Source organism: Fusarium fujikuroi, chromosome FFUJ_chr05 (assembly GCF_900079805.1).
Source record: "Fusarium fujikuroi IMI 58289 draft genome, chromosome FFUJ_chr05".
NCBI lineage: Eukaryota > Fungi > Ascomycota > Sordariomycetes > Hypocreales > Nectriaceae > Fusarium > Fusarium fujikuroi.
The window spans coordinates 172369-199058 of NC_036626.1; the positions used below are offsets into that span (position 1 = coordinate 172369).

The following is a 26690-nucleotide window of genomic DNA, read 5'->3' on the forward strand; positions in this document are numbered from 1 at the left end:
CAATTTTCCAGTATTGTGGTTATGCAGGAACGAGATCTTTGCACTGCTCTAAGTAATTTATAACCAGAAGATCAGAAATGTAAAAAAAGCCCTGTAATTATAATAACTTTAGAAATCAGATTTAAGTGCATAGCAATTTGCAATCAAGGCCAGGAGATGAACGGTGAGCCTGATTCAGGGATTTTTCCATTTGTGTTGGTTACCGTGAGAAAACCAATAGTGCCTAACTATTGCTTGCAGTGGCGGTCCAGAACATCTTAGTGTTATGGATCATTGGGCTGATCCAGAACCCAACGTCAATGTGTCAACAAAACCACTAAAGAGATAAATCAATCTAAATACATTAAATAAATAGAGTTCTAATAGCAGCTGCCTATAAAAATAGATATACAGACAATTTCTTACTAATCACTTATTGTATTTTGCACATACAAGCAGCATAAACATTTTAAGCTCGCTAAGTTTAGTGGCTAGCTAAAGCTTATCTTTAAGCCTAAATAGGGCTAGGATGTCTCTTTTATTTGTTTGCAGACCCTCTCAAATTGAGACTATTGCTTTTGCTCGCGCATCAGGCCATGGCCCACAAAGCCCATCGGCGGCCGATTCAGCTTGTTGGTGGCTGAGGACTGTAAAATTATCTGTTTTCTCCTTTTTATGTTTTTTATAACATAAACAGAGCTGTGCTGTGTTAAGGAGGATGGACGTCTTCGGCTAATACTTCAGGCCTGCGTTCTTTACAGTGTTTGACGTATCTACTGCAACTTGGTTCTCCGCGCTTTACACGATTCAGCACTTCTGTCTCAACATGAGGTCAAAAGCAACCCTCTGTGCCCTCTGGGCATCTCTTTTATCTTTCTGCCTGGCAGCATCCTGCGATCAGCTAAGCAACCCCTACCAAGGCCCTGACGATACGCAATTCGAGATCACTTGCAACGCATATTCACTCGGCGGCAATCAAATCGGTCCCACCATCGAAGTCACCGATTTGTCGTCATGCATCGAGCTTTGTGCCACTACGTCAGGTTGCAAGGCCGCACTGTTTGACCGCAGCCAGTATTTGTGCTACACGCTAGACGAATCAGATGGCCCAGCGTCCAACAGTCTGTATGACATGGCTGTTTTGCTGTCATCTGCTGCATCAACCACGGCGATAACATCTACGGCATTGCCAACTACTACGACAGCTGCCATCCCGGCACCAACACCTTGCAACCAACTCGATAATCCATCCTATATCGACGATGTCGAGTTCACAATCTTTTGCGGCAAGCAAGCAACTGGCGGTAGTCAGGTCGACTATAGCAACCAGATGCGCAGCTTGACGGAATGCATGACATTCTGCGCCGACACCTTGGCCTGTCGCGCAGTCACGTTCGACAACTGGTTCAACGATTGTTACTTGTTCGATGGTTTCAACGGTTTCATGAGTGACTCCAACAAGGACATGGCTATAGCATCCCGACCAGTTGCCTCATCTACAACTGAAGCCCCAACCGAAGTTTCTACAACCACATCAATTGCTGCGGCGTCAACTACAGCACCGTCAGGGCCGCTCTCCTGCGAACAAATGGCCGGCAGTGTTTATACTGGTCCCAACGAGAACAAGTTTACTATCAGTTGCGATACTTCCTCGACCGGTGAATCTATCTACCGACGGGATGAAGAAGATAGCATGCAGGGATGCGTGGATCGATGTGACAGGGAAAACAGATGTATTGCTGTCAATTTCCTACCTTCTCCGTATTACGAATGCGACCTGATTGAGTCATTCACTGGGACAAAATCTTCACCTAGTACCAACTTTGCTTCCAAGATACTTTCATCAGCATCAACCTCTGCGTCATCTGAGACTTTATCAACACTCTACACAAGCTCTTCAGCGTCGATATCATCCGGGTTCCCAGAAACTACATCGTCATCACTGCCATCGACACTCACATCAGAGAGCATGACAGCGAGCACATTGGAGTCGCTATCATTCACAACTACATCAGCTGTTACCTCCGAAGCAGCTGCCTCACTATCAACAACCTTGTCAGCCTCTACATCACTATCGCTATCGTCAGGCGCTCCTTCAGGGACTACGTCGGAGTCTGCACTTCAGTCTACACTAGCGTCTACATCAGCTACAACCTCACTGGCGGTCATCTCATCATCAACTGAATTGTCAGCATCTGCACTACCCAATCCTCACTCTTCGTTGTCGTCGGAATCTGTATCAGAGTCAACATCGGATGGCAGATTGGACTCTACATCAGCTTCCCTAGGGCCAACTACCGTCGCAACAAGTGCGGTCTCACTGAACACCGATTCTACCAGCATCGAGATTTCAACCGCCGAGACTTTGACTACTAAAACATCCTCTGCAGAAACATCAAATTTGGAGACATCGATCTTGCAAACATCAGACACTACCGCCCCGGCCACCACGATCCAGTCTACCGTCACCGAATCGAGCTTGAGCGATACCGGCCGTATTTCCACTGAGATACAGTCCACATCAGATGCTTCCGCTTCACCTTCGACCTCATCAACTCCTACTGCAAGTAACATTCCTGCCCTTGGTGAATATGCCTTCACAGGCTGCTTGAAGTCCCTTGAGAGCTATCCATCATTCAAAGAGGTAGCAACTGATCCAAAAATGACCACCGGAAAGTGTGTCGACTTGGCTTCCGGAAGCAAGTACATTGGTGTCTATCAAGAGTAAGTTTTCCATTTCATGTACTACTTGCCATGTATTTGAGCAGTCTGTATCATAGTTGTTGCAAACGACGCAACTAGATGCATTTATCCATTTCTGATCTATAAATCCCCAAGCTAATGTCTATCAGGACTTGTTATAAGGCCGATCTGCTTGATGATACAGAATTCATTAAAGATGCAAGCTGCAATCTTCCATGTCCTGGAGATCGTACTATTTTCTGTGGTGGTATTCTTCGCAGCGATCAAAAGCTTCGGCATCGAGCGATTGCACCTAACCGTCTTTTGACCCTCTATAGCAAGGCGGCTTCCTCCTCCGACACCACTTCGTCTGCATCCGCCACTGCCTCTGCTTCTTCCTTACAGACTACGGGAGCTCAGACCGATAAAACAACTTCTGGATCAACTTCTACTTCACGCTACAGTCAGACAGACTCATCGTATTCTCTTTCCTCCTTTACAACTAGGAGTGCTAGCTCAAAGACGCTTTCGGCCTCTCACTCCATCATCGAAGAGACCACATCTGAGACTCACCTGCCAACATCCATACCTACCCCAACTGCCATCCACACTGCTTACTCGACTTTGACCATCGGTCATGCTTCCACCAAGACTCAATTTGCCGAGACGGTAACCACTGTTACGTACACTACTATCAATCCAAGCAATCCTGCATCTCTGATCACAACTTGTGTTCCGATTACCCTACTCTACAGCCCTTGCGGGTGCAAGCATCAAGTGTACCCAACAGTCGATATGACAACTGTTGCTTGTACTAATGGAGGGGATGTTGCTACTCTGACAGTTCCAAAGGCTGCTTATGAGACTGGCAGTGCGATCTATACACACCCGATAGTTCAGTATCCTTCAGGTTGGCTTGGAGGGCATCAGACAGACGCTGGCAGCAATAGCTATCCTGCGGTTCAGCCTACGAGAGGTTCACAACCGAACTCGAAGAACGGCCAGCCTGAATCCCATACAGTAGCCGCAGGACTAAAGGATAGCCACCCGAGCTACAAGACTCACCAGCCCGCGACCCCAACTTCAGCTGTAGGATCAAATGGTGATGATCAAACGGAACAAGGGTACCCGCAGCCATCTGTTGCAGCTCAAGGCTCACCAGAGTCCAACGGCAATACGCTGATGAGTCCCTCTCAGCCATCATCCCCAAAGAGCTTGATAACAGAAACAAGCATCATCCCCACTCCTCAACTCGATACTTCCGCACTTCCATCTCAATCATCACCTCCTCGCCAGAGTCATATTCCTTCAAAGTCCAAGGGGGCACCTTACGCTTCACCAGCGGTTGTTTCAGAAGCTCACAGACATGACCTTGCATCGTGGATCACAATGACTGCGATAGTGGGAATGATTTTGTTCTTATAAGACAAGCCGCATACACGTTCTGATTGTGTATCATGACATTCTCTTTGTTTGTGCACTGGCACTGGCCTGCACAATCCCCGCTGGCACATTCCGGCGGAGCTACAGCGTTCGAAAGCTCCGAAGCTATATCCGGGTTACCATTGAAGCTGCTTATCGGCCGCGAGAACAATGCCGCTACTATTTGTATATAATCTAGATAATTACTTCTTATATATAATTAATTTACACATTGGTGGGGCTATCCATCTGTTCCCCTACTAATCATGGAGAAATGTAAAAGTGCCTTTTTTGTAAGGCAGCGCGTATTGTAGCGACCCGAAAGACTCTTCTACCATTCGGCAGCTATGTCAAAGACACGCTGCTTATTCTGGTTAGTATAATCAAAGTCTCAAATGGCTATGCACCGACACTTCGCAGCCTGATTTTGCTTCATCACGTGAGGAACTGGTGTTGGGTCAGCATATCTTCAGCCGCAGTTGGGCTGAGACCAAGTACTTTGGGCATCATTCGATAGACGATGGCATTATCGAGAAACGAACAGCATAGTCTCACAGATAGCCAGTTCCGTGACCATACTCTTATCCACCAAGGAAATATCGAAGGAAATTTTGCCGTTAATTACAGTCTACCCCACCAGCCGGCACATTCCGCAACCATCCGCGTCATCCCGTATCCCCGCAATGAGGATCTGATCCGACGCAGGGATCTCATTGAGAGACTTAACGGCCTCCTACCATCAATAGGATCTGGTAGTGCAGCATTGTGGGGACTAGGGGGATCAGGGTATGTGATTCCTTTTGGTATAGCTGCCTTTTGTTCTGTGAAGATACTGAAAATGTCCCACGTAGCAAGACACAAATTGCTTTAGACTACGCCTATCAGCGTTGCATCGCAGATGAAGAGTTGTGTGTCTTCTGGGTGCATGCAGAGAACGAAGCCAGTTTTACCTCAGACTACGAGACAATCGGAAAAGAGCTTGGAGTTGACAAGGGACTCCACGGCTCTGGCCTGCTTGAAGCAGTTCGGAGAAAGATCGAATCGAGATCGAGATGGCTGTTGGTCATTGACAATGCTGATGACCTAGGGCTGTTTGGAGTTGGACAGTCAGCTACAGAGAATAACCTCTATAAGTATATCCCATGCACATTGCAGGGTACTGTGCTATGGACAAGCCGAGACGAACATATTGTCGGAACACTTGTAGGAGCACTTCGCGGTCTTCCAGTGCAACCTATGGATATGGAAGAGGCCACAGCACTTCTAACAGTGGCGAGAGGTAGAGAATCAACCCTGACAGAGCCAAAAGTGGATGACCTTGTAACTGAGCTCGAATGTCTTCCACTTGCCGTTTCTCAAGCGGGTAGATTCATGCGACGGCTATCGATGTCAGCTGAGACGTACCTGGATCAACTGAAACAGAGAACGACACGGTTGGAACTACTCAATATAAGCGACACAGACCGATATCGACGACCAGAGGCCTCAAACAGCATCCTGGAAACGTGGAGGATTTCGACTGACCGGATCTGGGCAGAGAGCAAGATGTCATACTACATATTGCATGTGGTAGCTTATTTGGACTATCAAAACATTCCTGAAGAGTTGATGGCTGCAGCTGCAAAATTAGTATCAGCTGCCGACAACTGGCGTTCTGCTCAGCCCACGGAACTCGAGATTCTATCATCCATTGCTCGATTGAGGGAGCTTTCGTTTATCAGTCTCCGTAACTCAGGGGATACAAAACCGAGCTACGAGATGCACAAGCTTGTACAAGAAGCTTTGAGATATAGGATGAGCCTTGAAGAAGCTACAGAAGTGGCTCTAATAGATCTGCCAAGGGCGGAAAACAAGCTGAAAAGGCTCAGAAGGGGCGAAGTATACTATTCCCGCTTGGCCCTTCAGCTTATTTGAATCTCTTTCCGGCACCAGGAGCAGATTCATGGGCGCAGTGTGAACAGTTTGTAACACATGCAATACGAGTAAGTGAGTGGGCGGAGATAAGCAAAACAGAGACTAAGACAGCGGATCTACTTTACTATGTAGCAGTCTTTCTCGACCAGCGAGGACGATGGGGAGAACTAGAGCCGGTAGTGACCCATTCTATCCGTCTTCGACAGAATTCGCTCGGGTTGGAGCACCCAGATACAATCTGGATGAAGCAATTCCTTGTGGAGGTGATCAGGAGACAGGATCTTGACAAGGCGGAGTTTGTTCAGCAAGAAGTACTGGAACTGCGACAGAGAGTGCTTGTTGCGAGCCACCCAGATGTCCTGCATAGCAAGTCCAGTCTCGCTGGCATCTACTGCCGGCAGGGCCGAAACACTGAGGCCCAACACATTCTACAAGATGTACTGAAAGTCCAACAAGACACTCTCGGCCCGAAGGACGAAAGAACTATTAAAAGCATGTCAAGGCTTGCTCATGCATACTTCAACCAGGGGCTATACAAAGAAGCTGAGAAAACTGACCAAGAAGTATTAGAACTTCGTCGAGAGATTCTTGGGGAGAGGCATGTAGATACAATTACTACCCTATCCAGCCTCGCACTAACATACAGATGCCAAGGCCAACTTGGACCCTGCGAGCGACTCATGAAAGAATGTCTAGACTTGAGACGGGAGGTACTGGGGAATCATCATCCGCACACAATAGGAAGCTCATATAGCTTTGCTGAGTTTCACTATTCACTGGGTAGATATCGTGAGGCAGAGAGACTTGCTCGGATAGCCCTGGAACTTCACATACAAGGCTATGGAGAAACCAACCAATATACTAGGCAAAGCAAAAAGTTGCTTATTCGTGCGCAGGAGGCTTTACAAACCCAAAACATCCAAAACGGCTAGTCTCAGATGCCAGAGGGAAGATTAAGAAAGGCGAGGAAACTGTACCATATATCCTGATGAGGGCATTTAAGTTCTGCTGGGAGACTGGGTACGGTAGTGAACGTTAGCTCCAGATTATTCCTATTTATTAATTGGCTAGGTGCTGGACAGCGGCAAGACGTAGTGTAACGAAAGAGGCTCCGAAATGGAGATCAAGCCAGTGGGTAGGTGCCCTATTTCTACATGGACTTATGCAAACGAATGTTCAGCCAAGCGATGACATAGATAAATCCAGATCTAAACGGACTTACGCTCGTAGCTTATCACACTGAATTTTGTTGAGAAGGGTCAGGAACTATGCTGAACGTAAGGTGTACCGGGCAGAATACGGCTAAACACCATAGCCACTGGTGGTAGGTCGGTGGCCCTACCATAACAGTCTCAAGATCGACCCCGAAGTGAATTTATAAGCACGTTTTCATACCTTTTTGAGTAACTTGAATTATGTAAAATCCCTAGATTTGCCTGCTGACAATCTATAACTAATTTGAAGATGTTAGTTGTAAACAGTTTTCCCTATTTTGGCAAATGCTACATCACTTAAAACAAACCCTGGATCAGGATCGTCGACCCCATAAGCCTGCAATAAACGCTTCTGAAGCATCCTTGGAAATATTGCCACGAGTGACAGACGATTCTTTGCCAAGCTCAATGTCCTCCATGACCGACTTCTGTTTTGTGGTGTTTGAGAAGTCCAATCCCAAATCCCCCTCGTGGTATATGAAACCGTCGCCAGCCTTCAGTCTTCGAGTAACGTATTTCTCCATGTCCGCGGATGCCTCTGAGGAAATGTTTGCAGTGGCTTCCCTAATAGTCGCCCTGTCAGCACCGCTCGAATTGGCTAATTCTTCATTCCCTTCGATGGAGAGAAGTGATCGATCTTCCAAGACTCGCCTAATGCGGACGCCTTCGCCTAGAGCCTTGGCGACATTCTGATCGACTCGAGTCAAAGTTGCGCCGTTCAAATGATAACCATCTCTCAAGGTCCCGACTAGTCCTGCATTGATGACCAAAATGCGGATAGTAAGAGATTCCTGGTGGGATCCGATTCGGCCCAAGATCTCCCTGATTTCTTCGACATCTCGGTCATGATCCCAGAGCGTATGCATAAACTGTTTAATCCCATTTTTGTTTGCCCTTTTGTCCAGCTTGCTATAGACGGCCTCTAATTGTCCAAGGGTGACCTTCAATCTAGCGAGTTCGGCTTCGACCGAGTCAGCTTGAAGTTCACGTTCTTTTTGAACTACCTCCAAGACCTCTTGTAAATCATCAAGTTGAATCGACACGTTCGAAATTATTTGAGGGGCGTCGATGAATGCGTTGCTTGCCCTGCGTAGGGTCTTGATGACCGAAAGAGAGAAGTCGAGGAGGCTGGTGATTGAGCTGGTGGCGGCGATGGCTTCCTATATTAGAAATACGTTAGGTTAAGGATCGCAACTACAGGATGAGGGTTCTGAAGTATGTATACCATTATGTTAAACGATAACTGTGTTTTCGTGTTTGTAAGAGCTGGAAAAGAACGTATGTACTTCTAGCCTGGTTTGAAAGTAATTGTTGCCTAAATTACATGTCGTCATCTGACCAGTGACTGCATGCATCAAGCTGACTAAGAGTGCTCGCTGCCATTTAGATTGACGAATGGAAATGTTGGAGCAGAGTTCTGTATACGTACTTATTATAAAAGAGCCTAACAGGGCTGACTTAGACTAAGCTGTTTCTATCGTGGGATATTAAGTACGAAATAGCTATATACTTTACAGAGTATTAGTTAGCCGCATTAAACTTCTATAGCAGTCAAAAAGTTGCCGCTTAAAAATACTTTACGTTATCTACCAAAGAAGTCATCTCTGCCATCTTGCAGGGCCAGCCAAATGACCTCTCAGACATACATGGAACGCTATGGAATATCATGGCGATAGATTGTAGCGATAAATACCCTCAATAAAGGATTTGGTTACAGGGAACACATGAAGATCGGAGCTGGTAAATTCATACCACTGAGTATAAGGAGCATAGCCTAGATAAGCGCAAGTATATAGTTCTCATTCGCGTGTACCTTACATTCCATCCCGCATGACATTGAAGCATTATGCACATAAAAGTAAAGTCATCATGGAATCTTTCGTGTCTTTAGCATATATACTAGCTGCCTTGAGACTCTACTACATACCTGTATATAATTTAGACTTGTGGATTTTGTGCTTATACTGATTAGCTTTGAGAACTATGAGATGGCTGTTTACATTCGAACCTGTTGCTCCCTCCCTGATCGCATTCAAGGCAAAGCCCGATTTTCTCTCTTAGGTGCTCAATATCACCATTACGCCATATTCTATATTGTGGAACATGGTGGTGGCGAGCGTCGGTACAAGGAACGCTTTCTTCCCAAGGGAGCGGATCAGACATTGTCTCCGTCTTCTGTAGCGCCGCCGTGATAGACTGTTTAGAGAGGTGCACAGGCCAAAGCCAGTCGAAATCCAATTTCCATATGTATTCATAAGCATATCTGCCTGTCCATCCACATTTGTAATCGCAGTTCGCAAGGCTGACTCCGCTGATAAGAAGCTCTGCCAATTGCAGCTTTGCAAAGCCTCTTTGCTCTTCCAGCAAGTCTATTTAAGGGCATGTTAGTTACGTGTCTATGCGAGCACTGAAGGACTCACATAATACCTCCCAGGGCATGATGGAAGCAGTATCTTCCCCAGAGAGAGCGACATAAGACCCGTGATGGTTGAGGACTAAAGCAGCAGTGATTTCCCTGAACGATTGGGCATTACGGACGAGGTATGCCGCGGCGGCAAGAAGCATAAGGTCCTCCGGTTTCGCTTTTAATTCCCGGAGCCATGACTTGCTGGCAAATTGTAGGGCTTTCGTGCAATCGTACATGTCTGCGGCGATGGCGACAGCAAGGACGTCGCTAGCGGGGAGGGTCTGCGGGATCTTATCGTTCTGGAAGTGAATGACAGAACACATGATTTGCATTGCAGTAGCATTGTCCTCCGGTAGTGGTAACTCAAACGGGCCATCATGATGTCGCATATCATGGCCTTCTTTTCAATTTGGCCCAAGCATGGCTGAGAAGGGGTTTGAGGCTGCCCTCAATAGCATAGACTTGACAAGAAGCTTCGTCTTATCAGATCCAACTACGAGAATGATATCGCCATCTGGGACGATTTACACAGTCTGAGTGCCTGCTGTGTTCGCCATGATTGGTTTGAATCGCTTGTTGTAATTTCGCGGAACGGTCGTCGGCAGACGAAATACCCACGCTTTGTGTGGTGCCGGCTTGGATCATTCCATCTTCAGGGATGCATCTGAGCCTATTATACCTCCGGTCGGGCAAATGAGACACCCTTTGACTTTCATGATCTTGCAATTTATGCTGTGGCAATGGTCGAGCTTTTGTGATCATGTATAAGGTGTAAGTCACATGTATATTTGCCATAGAGACTCGTGGCTTAAAGCGTGTATTAGCAATGGGAACTTAGATAGGCGAAAGAGAATTGTTCTGACTTGCAAATGCCCCGCACTGTAGGGTTTGTGGCGTTGAAGCATTGGTTGATAGTTAAAGCTTATGACATCTCAACAAGCCACAACAAGCCAACAAACTGCAAAATCCTACCTGATTCACTTCAGGTTTTTATGCGTACTACATGTGCAAACGTGATGTGGAGACCTTTATCTAGGTAGGTAGAGGCTTATCTCCTTTCCACGTGGAAACTCAGCCCTGACAAGATCTGCCTAGGGCTTGGCTATCCAAGCTGATTGTGCGCAGTATTCCTGGGCTCTGTGTCTAAGAGTCTCGCTTTGTGTAGGGACTAGGTAAACCTGACAGCCGATGCTTGCATCGCGTCCACCACCATGTGTTCATATCATGGAACAGAATAGCACGTTGATATCAAAAGCTGAATTGAAGACTGCAGCTTTCCCCAGCGCTATCTCCTCAATATATCTATTCGCGGGTCTTAATGTCATATCCGGTAGCCCGTAGCACGCCGCCCTGGCTCAAACTACAGATTACAAATGCTTGTAGTAAAGGTTTCAAAACTGTTTGCCTTGCAAAGATTCTCATTTGCAGCGTAATAGCTTCTACCTAACCGTAAGCATACTAATGCCTCTATCTGCGGGGTACTATCATTGTTATAGCATCATGACAGACATAGTACGTAGGCGCTACCTAAACTGTGTTAAGCTTATGATGTAGTCATGCGCTAGCGAGTGCTCTCTAGTCCCTGATTTGCCTAGTCTAATTGAAGGCTTGTCAGTTGGAGCAAGACGAGATGAGCGGGAATGGAAAGGATGTCTCTTGCACCCTGCGAATTGTATCATAGCTGCGACATGCACGTCCTACAACTCAATTGAAAATGGCAGGTATGAAAGGGCTATGTCATATTTGCAACACAAGAGAATGTCATACCCCAATTTGCGCAACTACCCAACGTAACAGGGCACGCGTTGTTGCATAAACTTGCAGTCATAGTCTGGCGCTTTCTACAAGACTATGGACCATAAATAACAAGACATTGGCTCTCTTGGCATACTCGGCATCCTCTAGAGTCCTGAGACAAGACTTCAAAAGACCCGCTTTACTAGAACTCCAATCTTTTGCTGCACCTGTCACTCTACTATACTCGAAATGGGTAAATCCGGCAAGGAGATGGCATCGCCAGCATATAAGCCCCCGTTCCCGCCAACCTCGTCCCTGGTCTCTCAGGATGATGTCGTCCTCCCAGCAGCCTTCAACGATATATCGCCCTTAGCAAGGGAACTGCAACCACTAAGATATGAAGCTAGAGATGAGGTGCATAGATTTCTCACCGCCTTTCTCGATCTTTCTCGATTCAATGCCATACGCAAGATGTTATGGCTAATCGCCGTCCATGGAGCTCCTCGATCACTATACTACCAGTAATTCCTACGCCGCGAAATTGTAATCGCAGAAGAACTGGACCTCCATCTTGTTTGGGCCAAGTCGAGGATATTTATCAAGCCACTACCGGACTTTCTCCTCAACTACGATTTCTGGGAGACCAACATATCCTGTGACCCTCAATTGCACCGAGCAGCCTGCGGCCTTCTATACTCTTATTGTGGCCTTATTCGCTTTGGCCATGATTTGCGGGTGGCTCAAGAATCTCGCCTGATCAATGAGAACCTGGACTACCGAGCTTGGTCGGATTTTGCCCGTACAATACTGCCAAATTTCAACCCCAAGGACCCCAATATTATGGACAAGCGATTCCAGTACGGCGAGCTACGGTTGAATCGACTCGACACGATTTACCGATATTCGCCTTATAAGTTTTCCATATCCAGTATCCTTCAAGGCTTCCCCCATGCTTTGACCGAGAGCTATGTGCCTTACATGGACCAGTATAACAACGCAGTGTCGGCTTTTGGTGTCATTGTCATAATTTTGTCGGCCTTCAATCTATCATTAGCCTCACACTCGAACAGTCCAGATCCTGATCTTCAGCAAGCAGCATATGGCTTCAGTATATTTGCGATGATTTTATGCGCCGCCATTACTGGATTGTTTATTGTCTTACCCTTGATTTCCTCACTAGCGACAGTCTATGGCTCTTTTGCGGTACGAAGACGACTTGAGAATAGAAATGAGGACAATTATGCGTAGCTTAGTTATCATTACCTGCATGCTGTATTCTTAGTCTAGTATACTTTTATTACGATGTTTATGCTTAAGAGAAGAGAACCAAGTAAAACTGTGTTTATAAGTATCTTCTCTTAAGGATACTTATTTACCTTGTGGGAGGGAGCCTTTATGGTGGTCTCGAGACTAAAAGTACCCCTCATCTCTTCACGCTGTGACTTGGAAATGTAATGCATGCATATGGAAACCCAACCATCATCATAGTTATCCAAGAGACAGTTTATAATCTAGATAAATTGTGAGTGACCTACAGTATCTATAGAGGGTAATAAAGAAATATATATATAAAACTATGACCTTAATAAAGATTAGAAATTGTAAAATCTGTAACTAATTCCTCAAGAACATCTATTTTCCTGGGTCTTTAGATCTAAATCCAATAGCCCGTGTCACAGCGCCATTCTAGCTAACGGAAAATTTTTAAATAGGGAGATCAAAGACTTCGGCGTCTTTTTGCCTTGCAAGAGGGACTCTTTGCAAGAGGAGCAGCAGTTTCAGTAGCCTTTGCAGTCGTTGAAGCCTTCACGGCAGTGCTAACAGAAGAGTGTTCCTCAGGGATGAGGCTGCTCAGTGCGTCGACAGAGGCCGTAGGAATAGCAAGTGAAGTAACCTCGTCGGTAACAGCAGAGGTAGCAAGAGAAGTAACAGTGCTGACGGGGACAGTTACATCAGCTGCAGCAGAAGTGTTAGCGGCGGTCTCAGCCTCATCGGGGACGGAGGTCTCTACACGAGCGGTGGCTTGGGCCTTGGCGCCGTCGGCCATTCGGGGACTGATGGCAGCAGCACCAGGAAAGAAAGAAGGTCGGATGGTAGGGATCGCAATGGACACAGTAAGACCAAGACCATTCTCAATCTCCCCGTCCATGGTCGGAGTGGCGGCACTGGCAGCATCGACAGTCTGCGTAGTCGTGTAAGCACCACCATCGCCCTCCTTAAGACAGGCTCCGGATCCGTAAGCGTTCTTGCAAACATGCTCAACAGTGTCGCCCTTGTTGCTCCCAACAGTAAAGTCATCAACCTGCATGTCAGTGCAGGGGACATCGGCTGGACAGTTGAACTTAATAGGTCCTCTCTGATGACCATCGGCGCAGGTTCCGGACCAGCCGGAGAAGGTCATGTTGGTGTAGAGAATGCCGTCGCCGGCGATGGGCTTCATGGAACTCCACTGGGCATCGAGATCGAGTGTGTAGGCGTTGGAGTGGCCGGCGAAGTTCTTGAGAGCAACGTTGTTGACGGTGCCACTGCCGCCGTAGGATTTGAACATGTACATCTGGTTGGAGCGCTGTGTGTAGATATTTTTGTACTCGATGTCGTGGATATCTAGTCTGGATTAGCGTTGATTAGGTTAAAATGGGAGTAGTGGTTACCAGTGTCGGTGGCGAGGGATCCCATAGCACAACCGCCAGACCAGTTGCAAAAGATATTCTCGATCAAGAGGTGGTCAGAGGGGTTTTTGACGGTGACACACTCGTCCTTGTTGCTGACTTCAACATCGTGGATACTAAAAAGCGTCAGTACAGCTGAATACGAAAAAAGAGTTATGAGGCGTTACTGGATATTGGTTCCCCAGACGTCGATACCATCGAGACCACCGCGATTACCTCCGTGAATGGCCATGTTGTACACTTCGCCATCGGAGCAAGTGTCAATGGAGAAATGGAACGCGGGCGCTGCTTCTGTCAGTATCATTAGTGATTGGGCGCGGGCCTACTCACAGTCAACCAGAGCAACGTCGTGGATGGAAAAGCTCTTGACGTCAGCAAATCGAAGGATACGGGGGCCATATTCGTTCTCTACTTTACGTTAGTGACTCGAACAAGATCCATGACCATATTTAGAACATACTCTTGTGAAACTCATATCCATAACCCTGTATAGCTCCCTTGGAGGTGCTGCTGTAAAACTCAAAGTCCTCCAGATGCTTGAACATGAACATATTGCCTCCATCGGTCCCTATTCGGTAGATAATTCCATCGAGACGGAACGACATGGGCGTGGAAGACGTCAGTGTCACCCAGGTACCCATACCATAATCGCCTTCTGGGACGTAAACTTCTCCGCCGCCAGTTCTGCAATCATTCCAGGCTTTTTGAATTGCCGGACCATTATCAGCCTTGGCATTTGCCTTGGCACCGTAGTCTACAATGTTGCAAGTCTTGATGGCGGCCTTGGCTGAGGCAGTAGTGAGAGGTCCAACCTTTCCATTCAGCTGCGCGGCAGCTTGGACGGCGGAACCAACGGCAATCAATGCCGAAACAAAAGAGTGACGCATGGTGAAAGTAAAAGAAAAAAGAGTGTGGATAAAAATACGTGTAAACGAATGACAGTTATGGAACCGAACAGAAACGACAGATAGAAACCCAAAGAGATCTGCACCCTCCGAGGTTCCGATTATATTTAAACTACAGAGACCGTTCGTAATCTTACAAGCTAGGGTTCGATGTTGATGAGCAATGATCGGATATTAATGAAGGTCATTTCATTGTGGGCTTCGTCTCCCGATGGCAGGGTTCATGAAACGACCCAATGGTTCAGCACGACCAAATTCGAAAAACCCACCAATAAGCGATCAGAATCATCGGGTAAAAGTTGCCGTAAGCCTTCTAGATCAATTAGCCCCAAACATGCTGTTTATCAACCAAGGGGTTATACGCGTACATATCAAGAGCCCTCGGGTTACCAAAATTATTGTATTTAGAGCATAGGTATGTTAAGTTAACCGCCCTCAGCACCAAACGTGATATTTATCAGAGAGTTGACTCCGGACTAATCTTTCATCATCTCCAAGTTCATCCCACCGGAGCGTGAAACCGGTGGCAGTCAGTGGAAGCAACTTGTTGAAAGAAAACAAGACTGCATGTTGCTTCACCGTATCTACATTAATTCATGGGACAACGGTATAGTGTTGTCTGCGTTGGCAATGTCAACTAAACACATGAGAACTTTGAGGCAGTCTGGTTTAATGGTGAGAAAATAGTCAAGCGTGGAAGAAACTTTATCTTATACGAAGTAATAATCCTAGCACTACGACGCGGGTTTTCCCTTGAGTTGCTATCGGGTTGGTGGTTTCTGCCACGGAGTAAACATAAAGCCTGAGTTATAGAGATCTATATAAGTCTCGCCAGGCAAACATTACTGGCAAAGCCTCTGATGGCTGATCTTCATTACCATGGATAAGCCTACAGTCATTAGCATTGTACTGAACGGCAAATTGGCAAACTCACTCTGCCATCCCAGCACCAGAATGTGCCAGTATCGTTATGGTTCTTCTCACTAATCACCTTGAGCATTCCCTCAACACTCTCATCTGGCTCCAAAAGCGTTCCGACATCCCAGGTCCCAACTTCGCCTGAGTTCATGTCCCTAGTCATCATCAGTCAAGCTGTAGATTAAAGCGGGAATACCTACGTGTGCACCTCGCCTGGACGCAGAGCCAGAACACATATCTCAGCCCACTTGCCACCGCGTCTTTTCAACTCCTGCGCCATATGTCTCAGCATTTGGTTCAGCGCAGCCTTGCTTGCCGCATATGCTGCGAACCCATCTTCATATGCCAGGAAGTTCGTGGTTGACCCGGAGTCGGATGAAATGAAGATCAATTTGGAAGGAGGGCCTTCGGGATTCAAGTTGACCAGCTTCTGTGCGCATATGATAGGCCCAATGGTGTTGGTTTCCATGTGAAATTTGAAGTTGTCGTAGGATCTTGGAGCTCAAGTTAGCAATTGTGCGTCGGGGAGAATGCCTTATTGAGGGGGTGTTACAATTCCGTCGCTCGATTGGGATACCGGAGAACACCTGCATTCATGACGATATTGTCGAATCTAACTCCCTTGTTCACAAGCGCGCTCATCCTGGCAGCAAAGTTCTGTATGTGGATTGTCAGACACGTCCATGACTTGGAAGGACAAGCTGGGCTCACATCGATGCTTTCGCTACTTGCAACGTCGCACTTCTCGATGATACAATCTTCTGGATTACCACGAGCCTTAACGACTGCTGACAGTCCTGATGCATCTGGGTTGCGAGCAGTCGCAATGACTCGGTTTCCTGCTTGGAGGAGCTGCTTGACATATTCAAGACCGATTCCTCGCGAAGCACCAACCACTACCCAGGTTGCAGGTGTTCCGGTTATGCTTGACATGATGATTGTTTAAAGGTGGACTTTGAAAATGGAGAACAAGTTCTGGAGTATAATGCAACATGAGAGTTGGGAACAAGGCGAGTATTTGATTTGATGGCTTATCTTGTCTCATTCCAATATTGCGATTTAATACCTATATTTGGGTTAGTGGACAAATGCACTGCGGGCGCGGGGTAAGTGTAGCCCGTCCATCAGTCTCAATGGTGAGCGACATTATATTATGCCGTAACAATAGAGGATCTTCTTGTTGCTAGGCTCTTTGGCAAACGGCTTATTAGGCCTCTTTTACAGGTCTACTTCTGATGAACAGAATTGTCTTCTTTCTGTGATAAGCAAGTTGTTGATTGGCCAGATCCCTGCCACCATGCCCGGAACTACACTAAGTGGTATCTGGTTAGAAGGTCGAGATTATGTCATTGCCTTCTAGGGCGAATGATTTCCTCCACGCGTAGCGAAATGCTCAACACCAAGACCTATACAAATTCGTTCATGTTAGAAAAGAGGATTGCGGATTGATAGCTATAAATTCTCTATTTATCAAATGTCTTCAAATACATCAACCATGCATACAAGCAAAGCGAAAGCGTCCACCAAGAAGCCAAGGGCGGCAAAGACGCCAAAGGTCAAATACAGAAGGATGACAATCACAAAAAACCGTGCATGCACAAGAGACGTGTACCGAGACTTATACCACCACTCCAAGGACCTTTCCACCATCAGTCACTTCAATGTGAACGAACTAGATGCTGAATATCTCCGGAAACTCTTATCCCTCAATATGCCGAACCTGGAGGATATCAATTTGAGATTCCGGGAAAGTGCGCGCTCAGGGCTGGACGAGGGACGTAAGAAAGAACTAAACAGTCGCATGGTTGGCAAACCAAAACTGAAAACTTGTAGGCTCAACTGTCGTAATCCCGGATAAGTGATGATAGCTAACTATCTGTCAAGTCAATTTCATACAGGATAATCCTCGCAAACCTACACCATGACTTTGAATGATATTCCACTGCTTTCCCATCCAAGCCTCACAGCTCTCAAGCTGCAGAAAGTCAAGATCGGCGTTTTCGCACGGCCGTCTGTCCGGCCTCTCCCTTACGAGAATCTCGACTCGTTTTACCTCCATGCTCGCGACTATTCATACGAGGTTCTGAACAGATTTCTCAAAAATGCAAAGTCGCTTCGGCATCTAGAGTTTCACCATCCTTTCGATGTATCAGCACGAAGAGATCCCCCAGATTTCTCTGAACTCCTCTGCCTGTGTAAGAGCAGTCTCAAAATACTAGAACTGTGGTGGGAATGCATGGGAACCCTTTGCTTCAACAATCCAGGCATGAAATTTGCAGAGTTCACAACCTTGGAATATCTCGCTATTCCTCCCGGAGCATTATTCGGTCCGTATTGGTATGAGAATAATCTCGAATCCTTACAAATGCTCAAGGATCATATCCCGCCCAACCTAAAAGTTCTGTTCCTGCAGGATGTTTATCCATGTTGGTCAGAAGAGGAACTCGAAGAGGACATCGAAGAGGACTGCGACCCAGAAGCAATATTGCTTCCCAATGATTATAAACTGATCAAAACATTGCTCACTAACGTCAACTCATTCCCGTCGCTAAGGTACATTGTTTGGACATCGGAGATTGGCACCAGACCGCCGAAGGATCTTAACGATATGGCCCGAGATTTAGGAATGGCTCTTAAATTGGTGTCTAATAGACTTGAGATGCCGCCCGATGTAAAATGGCTTGATAAGCTGTGATCAGAGGAGAATAGGATAAAGGGTTTTATACAGCTTACTCAAAACCCGCGAAATACGCCAAGGGGCGGAAAGAAGCTCTTGGGGATATTCGTCACTTACTTGAGGACTGCATGCGTGCAAAGCAACGTCAAGAGGAGCAATCTTTGGGGAGAAATTGGGCATGGGCACAGGAAATAAAAATCAAGAAAAGAGGTAGGCTATTCATTTGGTAGTTTATAAGGTTCAATTCAATAATTATATCATAATAAAGTTCTGGTAGGCATTGGTTTGTTAGCTCTCTGCTAACGTTAGTGATCTACTTCAGCTCAGGTTTGGTCATCCTTCACGGTCGGATAACCCGGGAGATGCCAACCTTGAATTCTGACACATGGGCTACTCCTTCAGCAGCAATGGCCGAAGCCTGGTTCGGCGATATTGCTAATTGAGTGTTATGGCCACTTTATATGCAAAGTCCTGGGTGTTCCTTCTACCCATACTTCACGACTTTTCAGATCCGACTTCCTCTTCTCTGCTTCCACAAGATTGTTTCCATGAGTCCCCGAGCTAGCGGCATTATTCGAAACTACTCGGTCGTTCAAGTAACTGTCAAGCCCGGTCGAACTACTATTCCGTAGCAGTATGGCGGTGCCCAGTAAGAGATCCATGTACAGACTGGTAATATGTCGGTTGCGGTGTAGGTAAAGTGCCAGAATCACTGTAGTGACGAAAGTGACGGCAAGGGTAACCACAGTAGCTAACGCCGCAGACTTGACCACAAACAATCGAAGCCTCAACCGGGACATGGTACCGGTTACTTCGCGCCTTTGTGCACTGGAGTAACCTTCCAATGTCACGAAGTTGGAAAACAGAGCGGCAAAGATGACGTTGAAGGAATTGGTAATCTTTTGTTTGTCGGGCAAAGTGTCAAGAGTTGCCTCCCTGGAGGCATGTCCGATGACCAGACGTGAGAAGGTATCCATATCGTTGTATATAGTAGGATCGAAAAGTGAGTATCGAGGGATGTTTCGCAGCCAACTAGAGATGAAAAAAGGCCAGAACTGCTGTTTACTGGTCTCCGAGACTTTGATCACCTTGGGAGTTGCGGTGTCATTAAGAAACGACATTTCCAGCGTGACATTGGACTTGTAAATCTGGGGCCGACAAGTCACAACTGTCAGGTTGGATAAATGAAATCGCTCGGTTGCGTTGTAGATCCCCGAGAACATTCCGAATCTTGCTCGGCCGCTTCTCAGGCCGCAGTCAGTAGACCACGTTCTCGCGTACTGCAGGGTGTTATTGGTCAGGGTGAACCACTTGTTGACATCACAGCCTTCATGCTTGAAGCCGAAACGAATTTGAGCAGAATCCAGGTCGTCGTCCTCCTCGAGATCAAGACTCACCCCCCCGATCTTGACTAGATCGTCTTCTGTCGCGATCGTGCAATCAACATTCGCGGAGTACGCCTCAGTGTCGAAGGTGTAATTTCCACGGAAGTCCTTAGAAACAGGGACAGATGGCAGGAAAGAATGTGTATCTGTTGTCCAAGGATAATTGTCTCCATTTCTTAAAACCGTAGCACTTACGATGTCGAATGCTGGTGTTACTGATGAGTTGCCAGTACCTTTGCCCTCGTCCCAACCAAGGTATTCATCAAAGCTTTTTATACTGTAGAGAGTGGCGGGCGTCTTGGAAGGCACCAGAGTTGTCGCAAAGATTGCTGCAGTGAGACCTCCTGCAGTCCAGAGCGCTGCTCGTAGAAGGAGACATATACCCAACAGAACATGACCTGCCCGCATGGCCCGAAAGCCGTTTATAACAGGCCACTCCCCATAGTCCAGTAGCAAGGTCTTTGCAATCGTAGAGCCTTTGTTTTGCGGGGTAGACTGAGAATGGGGGGACTGATGATGAAAGTGTAGTCTCCAAGCCTGCTTGAAGAATTCAACGCCCGGTAGAGGTCTTTGATTTTCTTTATCAAGTTCGAGAAGAAGATAGACCTTTTTTAACGAATCAAGCATCGCAGACCATAGAGAGGAATAAGCCGACATGATCCAAGCCGGGACAGCAGTCCAAACAATAGAAGAGCTAAGAATTGGAGGAGGATGGAATCCTTTTGAGTCAAACGAAGGGTCAGGATTGTCTCCCACAGTAACCAGTCCATTATTTGTATTCGATATATGCCATAGCACGGAGATGGTGGTAATTATGATGACCTGACAAACAAGCTGAAGGATCATGCCCCATTCTGTGAGAAGTAGCGGCGGTCTTTGAGGAGAGGTTCTGCTTTTGTACGCCTTGTATTTCTTGCTGATGGTATTTTGTAAACCTTGAAAGGTGCTAATCACAGATACGGCTACGCTGCGGAAGACTGGCGATGTTCAGTCAGAGAACGACCTCTTATTTCGTGGCCTCAATAGAGGAACGCGAATACAGAGAAATGGAAATAAAAATATTTCATGTCACTTACATCGACTTATAGAAGTCCAAAAAGACTTCAAGCTGCCGCGATTGGTGTTGGGGCGCATGTTGACTTGAAGCACAAAATGCAAGATTGGCCTGGAACCCGTTTTCTCAAATCTCGCTCTGCCGAGGACCAGTGCTTTCACTCTTAAAGGGAGGTCTCATCGCATATGGGTTGTAACGGAGGTTCAGGTTAATCACGAAGCTGAGAAGTGATCCCAAAATGGTTAGAAATATTGGTGAGGCTGGATTTAGGGAGGCGATTCGCGAATCAGATTGCACGAGTGCCACACCACCTTGCAACAACAAAAGTGATGATGGCTTATCACTTTTTCAGCTCTCAATTCATTACCGAATCAGAGCCCAGGATAAAAGACACCGGCTGGCCCTGAATTGCTCACATGGCTACTGGTGGTGCGTTAGGTGGAAAGATAAGAGTTCAACCCAAGACATCCTCTCAATCAGAGCAGTCTTATGTACAGACCGGATCTTCTTTCCAGGCGTTCGTGAGTTATTTAGATGTCATTGGCATAGCGAGGCACTTTTTCATCTCCCTACAGATAGGCAACAGAAGTAAGCCATCATGAAGCCTCGCATGATATTCGTATACTTGGCGCAGCATTGCGTCGCGCAAACAATCTCAACAAGCTGGTCCTGCGAGGCCGGATCTGATATCACTTCATTTCCTGCTTGCAACGGATTCCTCAATTCCGGAAATGCTTGTGCGACCGTATTGGATCGTCCCGGAAAACAGAAATGCCTTTGCAATCAAGAATACCTAGACTCTCTATACAAGTAAGTGTGCGCGACACAACAATTGAGAATCATGTCGCTGACGCCGACGATAGGTGTGAAAATGAGTTGGAACTCTGCTATCGTGGTAATTACTATCAAGACTCATTCGACAGCGGCATTGAGCTTTGGGACAGCCTTTGCCGTAGCTACGTGACATTCTCTCCGACGACTCCCTCGGCCAAACCATACACTGCTTATCCAGAGGAACTCTGTATCGACGTTGACAAGGCTTGTCAAACGGCCAGGAACATACTTAGCGATTGTCTCCCGTATGTTTCGGATACAGATACGTCGAGACTGAGCTCTTGCGAGTGTCAGCCCAGATTGCTTCGGCAGGCTTACACTTGTCAGTATATCGGGAACGCATCATGTCTGGCCACAGAAGCTGCGACGACAAATGCTTATGGGTATGGGATTTGCGACAATTTTGACTCCGTCATCGGTGCAGAGAATGTAAGTATAGACAGTACATACACAATATTGTCGAAGTATGATCACTAAGATTTCTTGCAGTCGGCGAATGATGAACCTGCTCAAACCAATGCCGAGGACCTACCAACTTTGTCTGCCTCGTCACGCGCCACTTTGACCATAACAGCATCGCAGACCTCGACTCAGACGTCAAGTATCAGTAGTCAAGTTGCACCTGAGGTATTTTTGATGCTGAGCATTATGGCACTTGCCATAGTTGGGTAATTTCATTCACATGCATGCTACTGTTGGTAATTTCAATGTCCCATTTGATCCTTGTTTTATGACGCATTCATCCAAGGAGGGACTATACATCTTTCTTTCACCCAAGTTCCTGTTGAAATCTCGGTTGACTGATGTTATATTATGGCCTGTTTAGGAGCAGTAGTAGTAAAAACCAATTTGAGATCATACAGGCTCTTATTCCGTTGGATCTACAGCCGGATCGTTGAATGAGTCAAAGTCCAGGGTATCTGCCCACAACCAGAGTTGACTAGCATCGACGAGCCCCGAGTCTACCAGGGAAGACATATCGCCGTCCCAATTAAACGTGCCCATAGTCCCTTGATCTGCCTCGGCCTCGTGATTTTCAGTGACCGTACCTTGTAGCTCCATGTCACCCACATTCAATGGTGTGGAAATATGCTGCCTAAAAACTGTTGCTACAATGTCAGCTCACATTTGCCCATAGCCTGTCTATGTGCCGAAGATTATCGCTCACCTTCTTGAATGGGGTCCAAGACTCGCTCGTTTCTAGACTCCATTGGACTAGTTGTGGTCGTGTTTGGTCTGGGCGCTATCATTCTGCCTACCGATGATGAACCTAGCATGGATGATGTTGAGTCGTGCCTCATTTGAGGAGCATGCAAGCCTGGATAACTCGTCTTTCCCGTTATCATATCCGTCTCTTGGCGCAGCATAACTTCAACTAAGCTATCAATGATGCCTAGACTCTGCTTCGAGATGAGCTGGCCGCTATAAAGACTAGGTTCAGTCTCCCTACACATGCGCGTGATGTGCATAACTCCCATCTTTGCTCGTGATCCCATTTCTGTGAGAGGCTGCGAAAGACAAATAGCGCAGAGAACGACACCGGCCGTGAACATGGTCATACCAACATGGACGTCTGCATGGGTTCTTCTGCAGGCGTCTAGGATCCGGGGATATCGAGAAAATCCAGACGTATCCATGGCCGAGGTGAAGATTGGTTCAAGAGAGGCGTTGTTCTTTGGCGAGAAAGAGGATAGCTCATTGGTGTTGTTGAAAACTGCTGTGCGATGTAGGATAATCTGTAGATTGTCATAGGTGAGTTGTAGGCTGAGGGCATGTATCTCGGTTGGTTTCACTACGCTCGGATCCATTGAACTCTCTTGACCTTTGAGAGTTAGAACATCGGGGAGTTCTTGGCGCCACCGTATCATTCGCTGGTGTATTGTTTCGAGTGACTCAAAGGTGTTTCGATGTCTCTTACGACCCAAGAACGCACCCATGATTCTGTATAGACGGAACTTATGTTGGTGGTAGAGAACGAGCGGTCTAGCCGGGATATGCCTATGGCCATCCATGTCAATATCAGAGATCATCTCAACTTGGCAGTCAGAGTCGTCAATGATACAGGGGCGCCCGAATGCAACAGCTGCATATCTGTTGAAAACGTCCCGGTTAGCTTGGATACGTACAGACATGAATAATCGTGGTTCTATGGCCTTACTTGTCAAAGACTTCCAACGTCCACCAAGTGCGCCGCTTGACTTCTCGTGCTAGCAGAGACGTCTCTTTTCAGAAGCTCTCACGATGCAGTCCAATGACCTGAGCGATTTTGACCCCCATGCCACATATACCCAGTCCTGTTGTAGGCCGCGTATAAAATATAAAACTGCCAAGCAAGATACATATTTGGACAGTCTCTACAGTCTGGCATCCAATAATTTGCAGGAACCGCATCTCAATAACAGAAGTGAGATCACGAGAAAGCTGTCGGTACTGAGGACTCATCTGATCGTCCGGATCCCTAAGTGCAGCGTAATGTGCGCCCAGCGCTAAGACTAGAAGCCATGTCCAGAAGAATGTCGTGTCCTGGTACTTGATTTGTGTTTGCTGCAGCATTTCTGCATACCGGCTGCGAAAGGTATCTTCATGGAAGACCATCATGAACCAGTTGACCGAAGAGAAGAAGCTGTCGACTAAACGTTCAAGAACATCGTCCGCAGGGAGTTCTACACCTATTACGTTACGCCAATGCTTGGCAGGGAGCGTGGTGTTGGCTTCCAGGAGCTTCGTTCCGCCGGGCAGTGACGAGGTATCATGTCGTAAATCCTGGCTGGAACCGCTCCCACGTATCATCTGCAATATTCATACAGGCCTCAGAACATGTTCTAAATCAGAAGCTCCAGACTTACAAGAACACTTAGGTCAACGATGCTAGACTCTGGGAGAATGGGAGACCCCGGAGTCTGAGCCTGCTTATTCCCCGTATCTGTCTGGCCAGATGAAGAGGTGCCGATGTCTCCTGATGTAGACTCGCGAGGTATACAGTGGGCACCCGCGCGGACGCAATGGACACAAGGTCTCTCTGCGTCGCACTGCGAATTCGTCAGCAAGACAAGTAATGACATTGGAGGAAATGAGCATACGTACTCCGAGTTTGCGCTTACGGCAGCGCTCACAAGCGGAAGATACTTTTTGTCTTTTTCTCACAGATGCAGACATTATAAGGCCTTGTCGAAGAAGTGATTAGGAGGTGATGGTTCCGACGGAAGCACGCATCGGGTGCTTATCGAGTTAGGGTCAAGGTCCGTCGGAAGCTCCAAACCCCTCATTTTCCCCGCGGTCGCTGAGCAGTGACGGAACCCACTAGACTATGCCGTTTCCGTGCTTTTATGACATAGCTGCAGCTCAAAAGATGGAAGACGTCAATGGATCGACAGAACTCATTAATGCAAAGCAGCTACAGATAACTCTGGAGCCGAGATGATATGCTCTATTGCCATCTTTGTTAGATTCCAGGATCTTGTCCCTCCGGTGGAATGTCAGGGCGAGTACCATTCCCATCTAATTCCATTGAATCTCGAATGGGACAAGAGTCACATGCAGAAGAATTACTCTTAAACCCCGAGCTCTAGGTATATCATACTGAACATAGGCTATGAGTGAGAAAGATTATGATGAGTGGGAAACAAATTTATTCTCAATTTTTTATTCTGGCCGAGGTACGCATACTAACCGCACCATTTTCCCTTTGCTTTTTTCTTTCAGAATCTTACTTGTTTACCTCCTCCAGCAGTGTCTTAGCAGCCAGCTTGCCCAAGTTATTGGAAGCCAGTGGAGAATCACCAGTCAACAACAGGCGATCCCGATGGCATTCACCAGAGATAGTCTTGTTAATCGGCGTGACCCCGAGCTTCTTAAGTCGCTCACCAACCAGCCACTCCATCTTGCCTGGGATATAGCCAATGTCAATATTAGCTCCCTGGTCCAGCGAGTCAGGGAACACATCGATGCTGTAGCCCTCGTAGATGAACTTGGAGCCCTCGGGCTTGCCAACATCAGCTGCGAGAATGCTAGCAGGCCCGTGGCAGAGGGTAATGAAGAAGCGATCATTGGCGTGAGCCCAGCGCAGAACGTCGCCAACGGTCTTGCTGAAGGGTATGCCATTCAACACGCCGTGCCCACCTGGAATGAAGACTGCTAGGTATGGCGTATCCTGATCAAAACCCTTGCCGCCTTTGCCATTCCAGACCTCAGACAGGTTAAGCGGGCTGCGGAGTTTCTGCTTGTACTTGTCATAAATTGACTTGACAGCCTCATCCTCCTGAGGAAAAGCCCACATCTCAAGTTTGACAGGATCACCCGAGAGAGTAGCCACGTCGATATCGAAGCCAGCAGCGTCAAGGTGATACATAGGCAGAAGCATCTCAACCGGGTGATTACCCGTGGAGAAGAACTTGCCATCTGCCATCTTGAGATAGCGCTCCTGGGTGCCGATCATGAGAATCTTCCACTTGCCGCCGGTATACTTGTTTGGATAGTCGGCGCCATCAAAGTCTGTCTTGGCGGTAACGTATTGCGTAAGAGAGAATGGTGAGGGGAAATAAGCGTCATCTTCCGCTGTGTCGCGGACGGGAGTCTTATCGTCTTGCTTGGACATTGTGACGAGCTGTAGGGTAAGGTGTTTGAAGAATTGGTGCTGATGAGATGACTGAGATAAGGTGAAGGGGTGAGCTTGATTATTGTTGTTACACAGCTCGGAACGGTTGGAAAGTGTCTTCTTATAGCTATCGAAGCTCTACGTATGTGGCGGGTTCCAAGGGAGGAGCAGTGAGGAGTACTGCATATCACTAAACGATAAGGTTTGACCTAATCGTTAGCTACCTTGTTTAGTCTCTGGATGGAAGCTACGGGTAGATCACTATTGGCTAGACTTGCTTATCAACTCCGACGGAGATG

At 47.1% G+C, this 26690-nt stretch overlaps 12 protein-coding genes; 6 read left to right on the plus strand and 6 right to left on the minus strand.

Annotated features, from left to right (window-relative positions):
* Window positions 1-805: 805 nt before the first annotated feature.
* On the plus strand, window positions 806-4086 carry FFUJ_06769 (uncharacterized protein; the record flags this gene model as incomplete). XM_023576946.1 has 2 exons in its annotated part: window positions 806-2703; window positions 2832-4086. The coding sequence occupies 2 exons, from the start codon at window positions 806-808 to the stop codon at window positions 4084-4086; spliced, it is 3153 nt and encodes a 1050-aa protein (XP_023430095.1).
* A 517-nt stretch (window positions 4087-4603) lies between these two features.
* FFUJ_06770 (uncharacterized protein) lies at window positions 4604-6681 on the plus strand (the record flags this gene model as incomplete). XM_023576947.1 has 4 exons in its annotated part: window positions 4604-4869; window positions 4935-5853; window positions 5925-6599; window positions 6652-6681. The coding sequence occupies 4 exons, from the start codon at window positions 4604-4606 to the stop codon at window positions 6679-6681; spliced, it is 1890 nt and encodes a 629-aa protein (XP_023430096.1).
* Window positions 6682-7525: 844 nt separating this feature from the next.
* On the minus strand, window positions 7526-10007 carry FFUJ_06771 (uncharacterized protein; the record flags this gene model as incomplete). XM_023576948.1 has 3 exons in its annotated part: window positions 7526-8371; window positions 9315-9580; window positions 9632-10007. 3 exons carry the CDS (start codon window positions 10005-10007, stop codon window positions 7526-7528), a joined length of 1488 nt encoding a protein of 495 aa, XP_023430097.1.
* A 1597-nt stretch (window positions 10008-11604) lies between these two features.
* On the plus strand, window positions 11605-12603 carry FFUJ_06772 (uncharacterized protein; the record flags this gene model as incomplete). XM_023576949.1 has 2 exons in its annotated part: window positions 11605-11876; window positions 11946-12603. 2 exons carry the CDS (start codon window positions 11605-11607, stop codon window positions 12601-12603), a joined length of 930 nt encoding a protein of 309 aa, XP_023430098.1.
* Window positions 12604-13072: 469 nt separating this feature from the next.
* On the minus strand, window positions 13073-14911 carry FFUJ_06773 (probable rhamnogalacturonase A precursor; the record flags this gene model as incomplete). XM_023576951.1 has 5 exons in its annotated part: window positions 13073-13959; window positions 14007-14140; window positions 14192-14309; window positions 14355-14432; window positions 14485-14911. The coding sequence occupies 5 exons, from the start codon at window positions 14909-14911 to the stop codon at window positions 13073-13075; spliced, it is 1644 nt and encodes a 547-aa protein (XP_023430099.1).
* An 892-nt stretch (window positions 14912-15803) lies between these two features.
* FFUJ_06774 (related to protoporphyrinogen oxidase) lies at window positions 15804-16780 on the minus strand (the record flags this gene model as incomplete). XM_023576952.1 has 5 exons in its annotated part: window positions 15804-15818; window positions 15864-16002; window positions 16048-16341; window positions 16401-16504; window positions 16559-16780. 5 exons carry the CDS (start codon window positions 16778-16780, stop codon window positions 15804-15806), a joined length of 774 nt encoding a protein of 257 aa, XP_023431408.1.
* A 562-nt stretch (window positions 16781-17342) lies between these two features.
* FFUJ_06775 (uncharacterized protein) lies at window positions 17343-17709 on the plus strand (the record flags this gene model as incomplete). XM_023576953.1 has 2 exons in its annotated part: window positions 17343-17625; window positions 17681-17709. The coding sequence occupies 2 exons, from the start codon at window positions 17343-17345 to the stop codon at window positions 17707-17709; spliced, it is 312 nt and encodes a 103-aa protein (XP_023430100.1).
* A 59-nt stretch (window positions 17710-17768) lies between these two features.
* On the plus strand, window positions 17769-18542 carry FFUJ_06776 (uncharacterized protein; the record flags this gene model as incomplete). Its single annotated transcript, XM_023576954.1, has 1 exon — window positions 17769-18542. One exon carries the CDS (start codon window positions 17769-17771, stop codon window positions 18540-18542), a length of 774 nt encoding a protein of 257 aa, XP_023430101.1.
* Window positions 18543-18970: 428 nt separating this feature from the next.
* On the minus strand, window positions 18971-21043 carry FFUJ_06777 (uncharacterized protein; the record flags this gene model as incomplete). XM_023576955.1 has 2 exons in its annotated part: window positions 18971-20886; window positions 20986-21043. The coding sequence occupies 2 exons, from the start codon at window positions 21041-21043 to the stop codon at window positions 18971-18973; spliced, it is 1974 nt and encodes a 657-aa protein (XP_023430102.1).
* A 518-nt stretch (window positions 21044-21561) lies between these two features.
* Window positions 21562-22469, plus strand: FFUJ_06778 (uncharacterized protein; the record flags this gene model as incomplete). XM_023576956.1 has 3 exons in its annotated part: window positions 21562-21773; window positions 21827-22226; window positions 22287-22469. The coding sequence occupies 3 exons, from the start codon at window positions 21562-21564 to the stop codon at window positions 22467-22469; spliced, it is 795 nt and encodes a 264-aa protein (XP_023430103.1).
* Window positions 22470-22664: 195 nt separating this feature from the next.
* Window positions 22665-24953, minus strand: FFUJ_06779 (uncharacterized protein; the record flags this gene model as incomplete). XM_023576957.1 has 5 exons in its annotated part: window positions 22665-22906; window positions 22966-23910; window positions 24038-24587; window positions 24644-24826; window positions 24882-24953. 5 exons carry the CDS (start codon window positions 24951-24953, stop codon window positions 22665-22667), a joined length of 1992 nt encoding a protein of 663 aa, XP_023430104.1.
* A 550-nt stretch (window positions 24954-25503) lies between these two features.
* On the minus strand, window positions 25504-26391 carry FFUJ_06780 (probable chaperone protein hchA; the record flags this gene model as incomplete). Its single annotated transcript, XM_023576958.1, has 1 exon — window positions 25504-26391. The coding sequence occupies one exon, from the start codon at window positions 26389-26391 to the stop codon at window positions 25504-25506; it is 888 nt and encodes a 295-aa protein (XP_023430105.1).
* Between the last annotated feature and the right edge of the window lie 299 nt (window positions 26392-26690).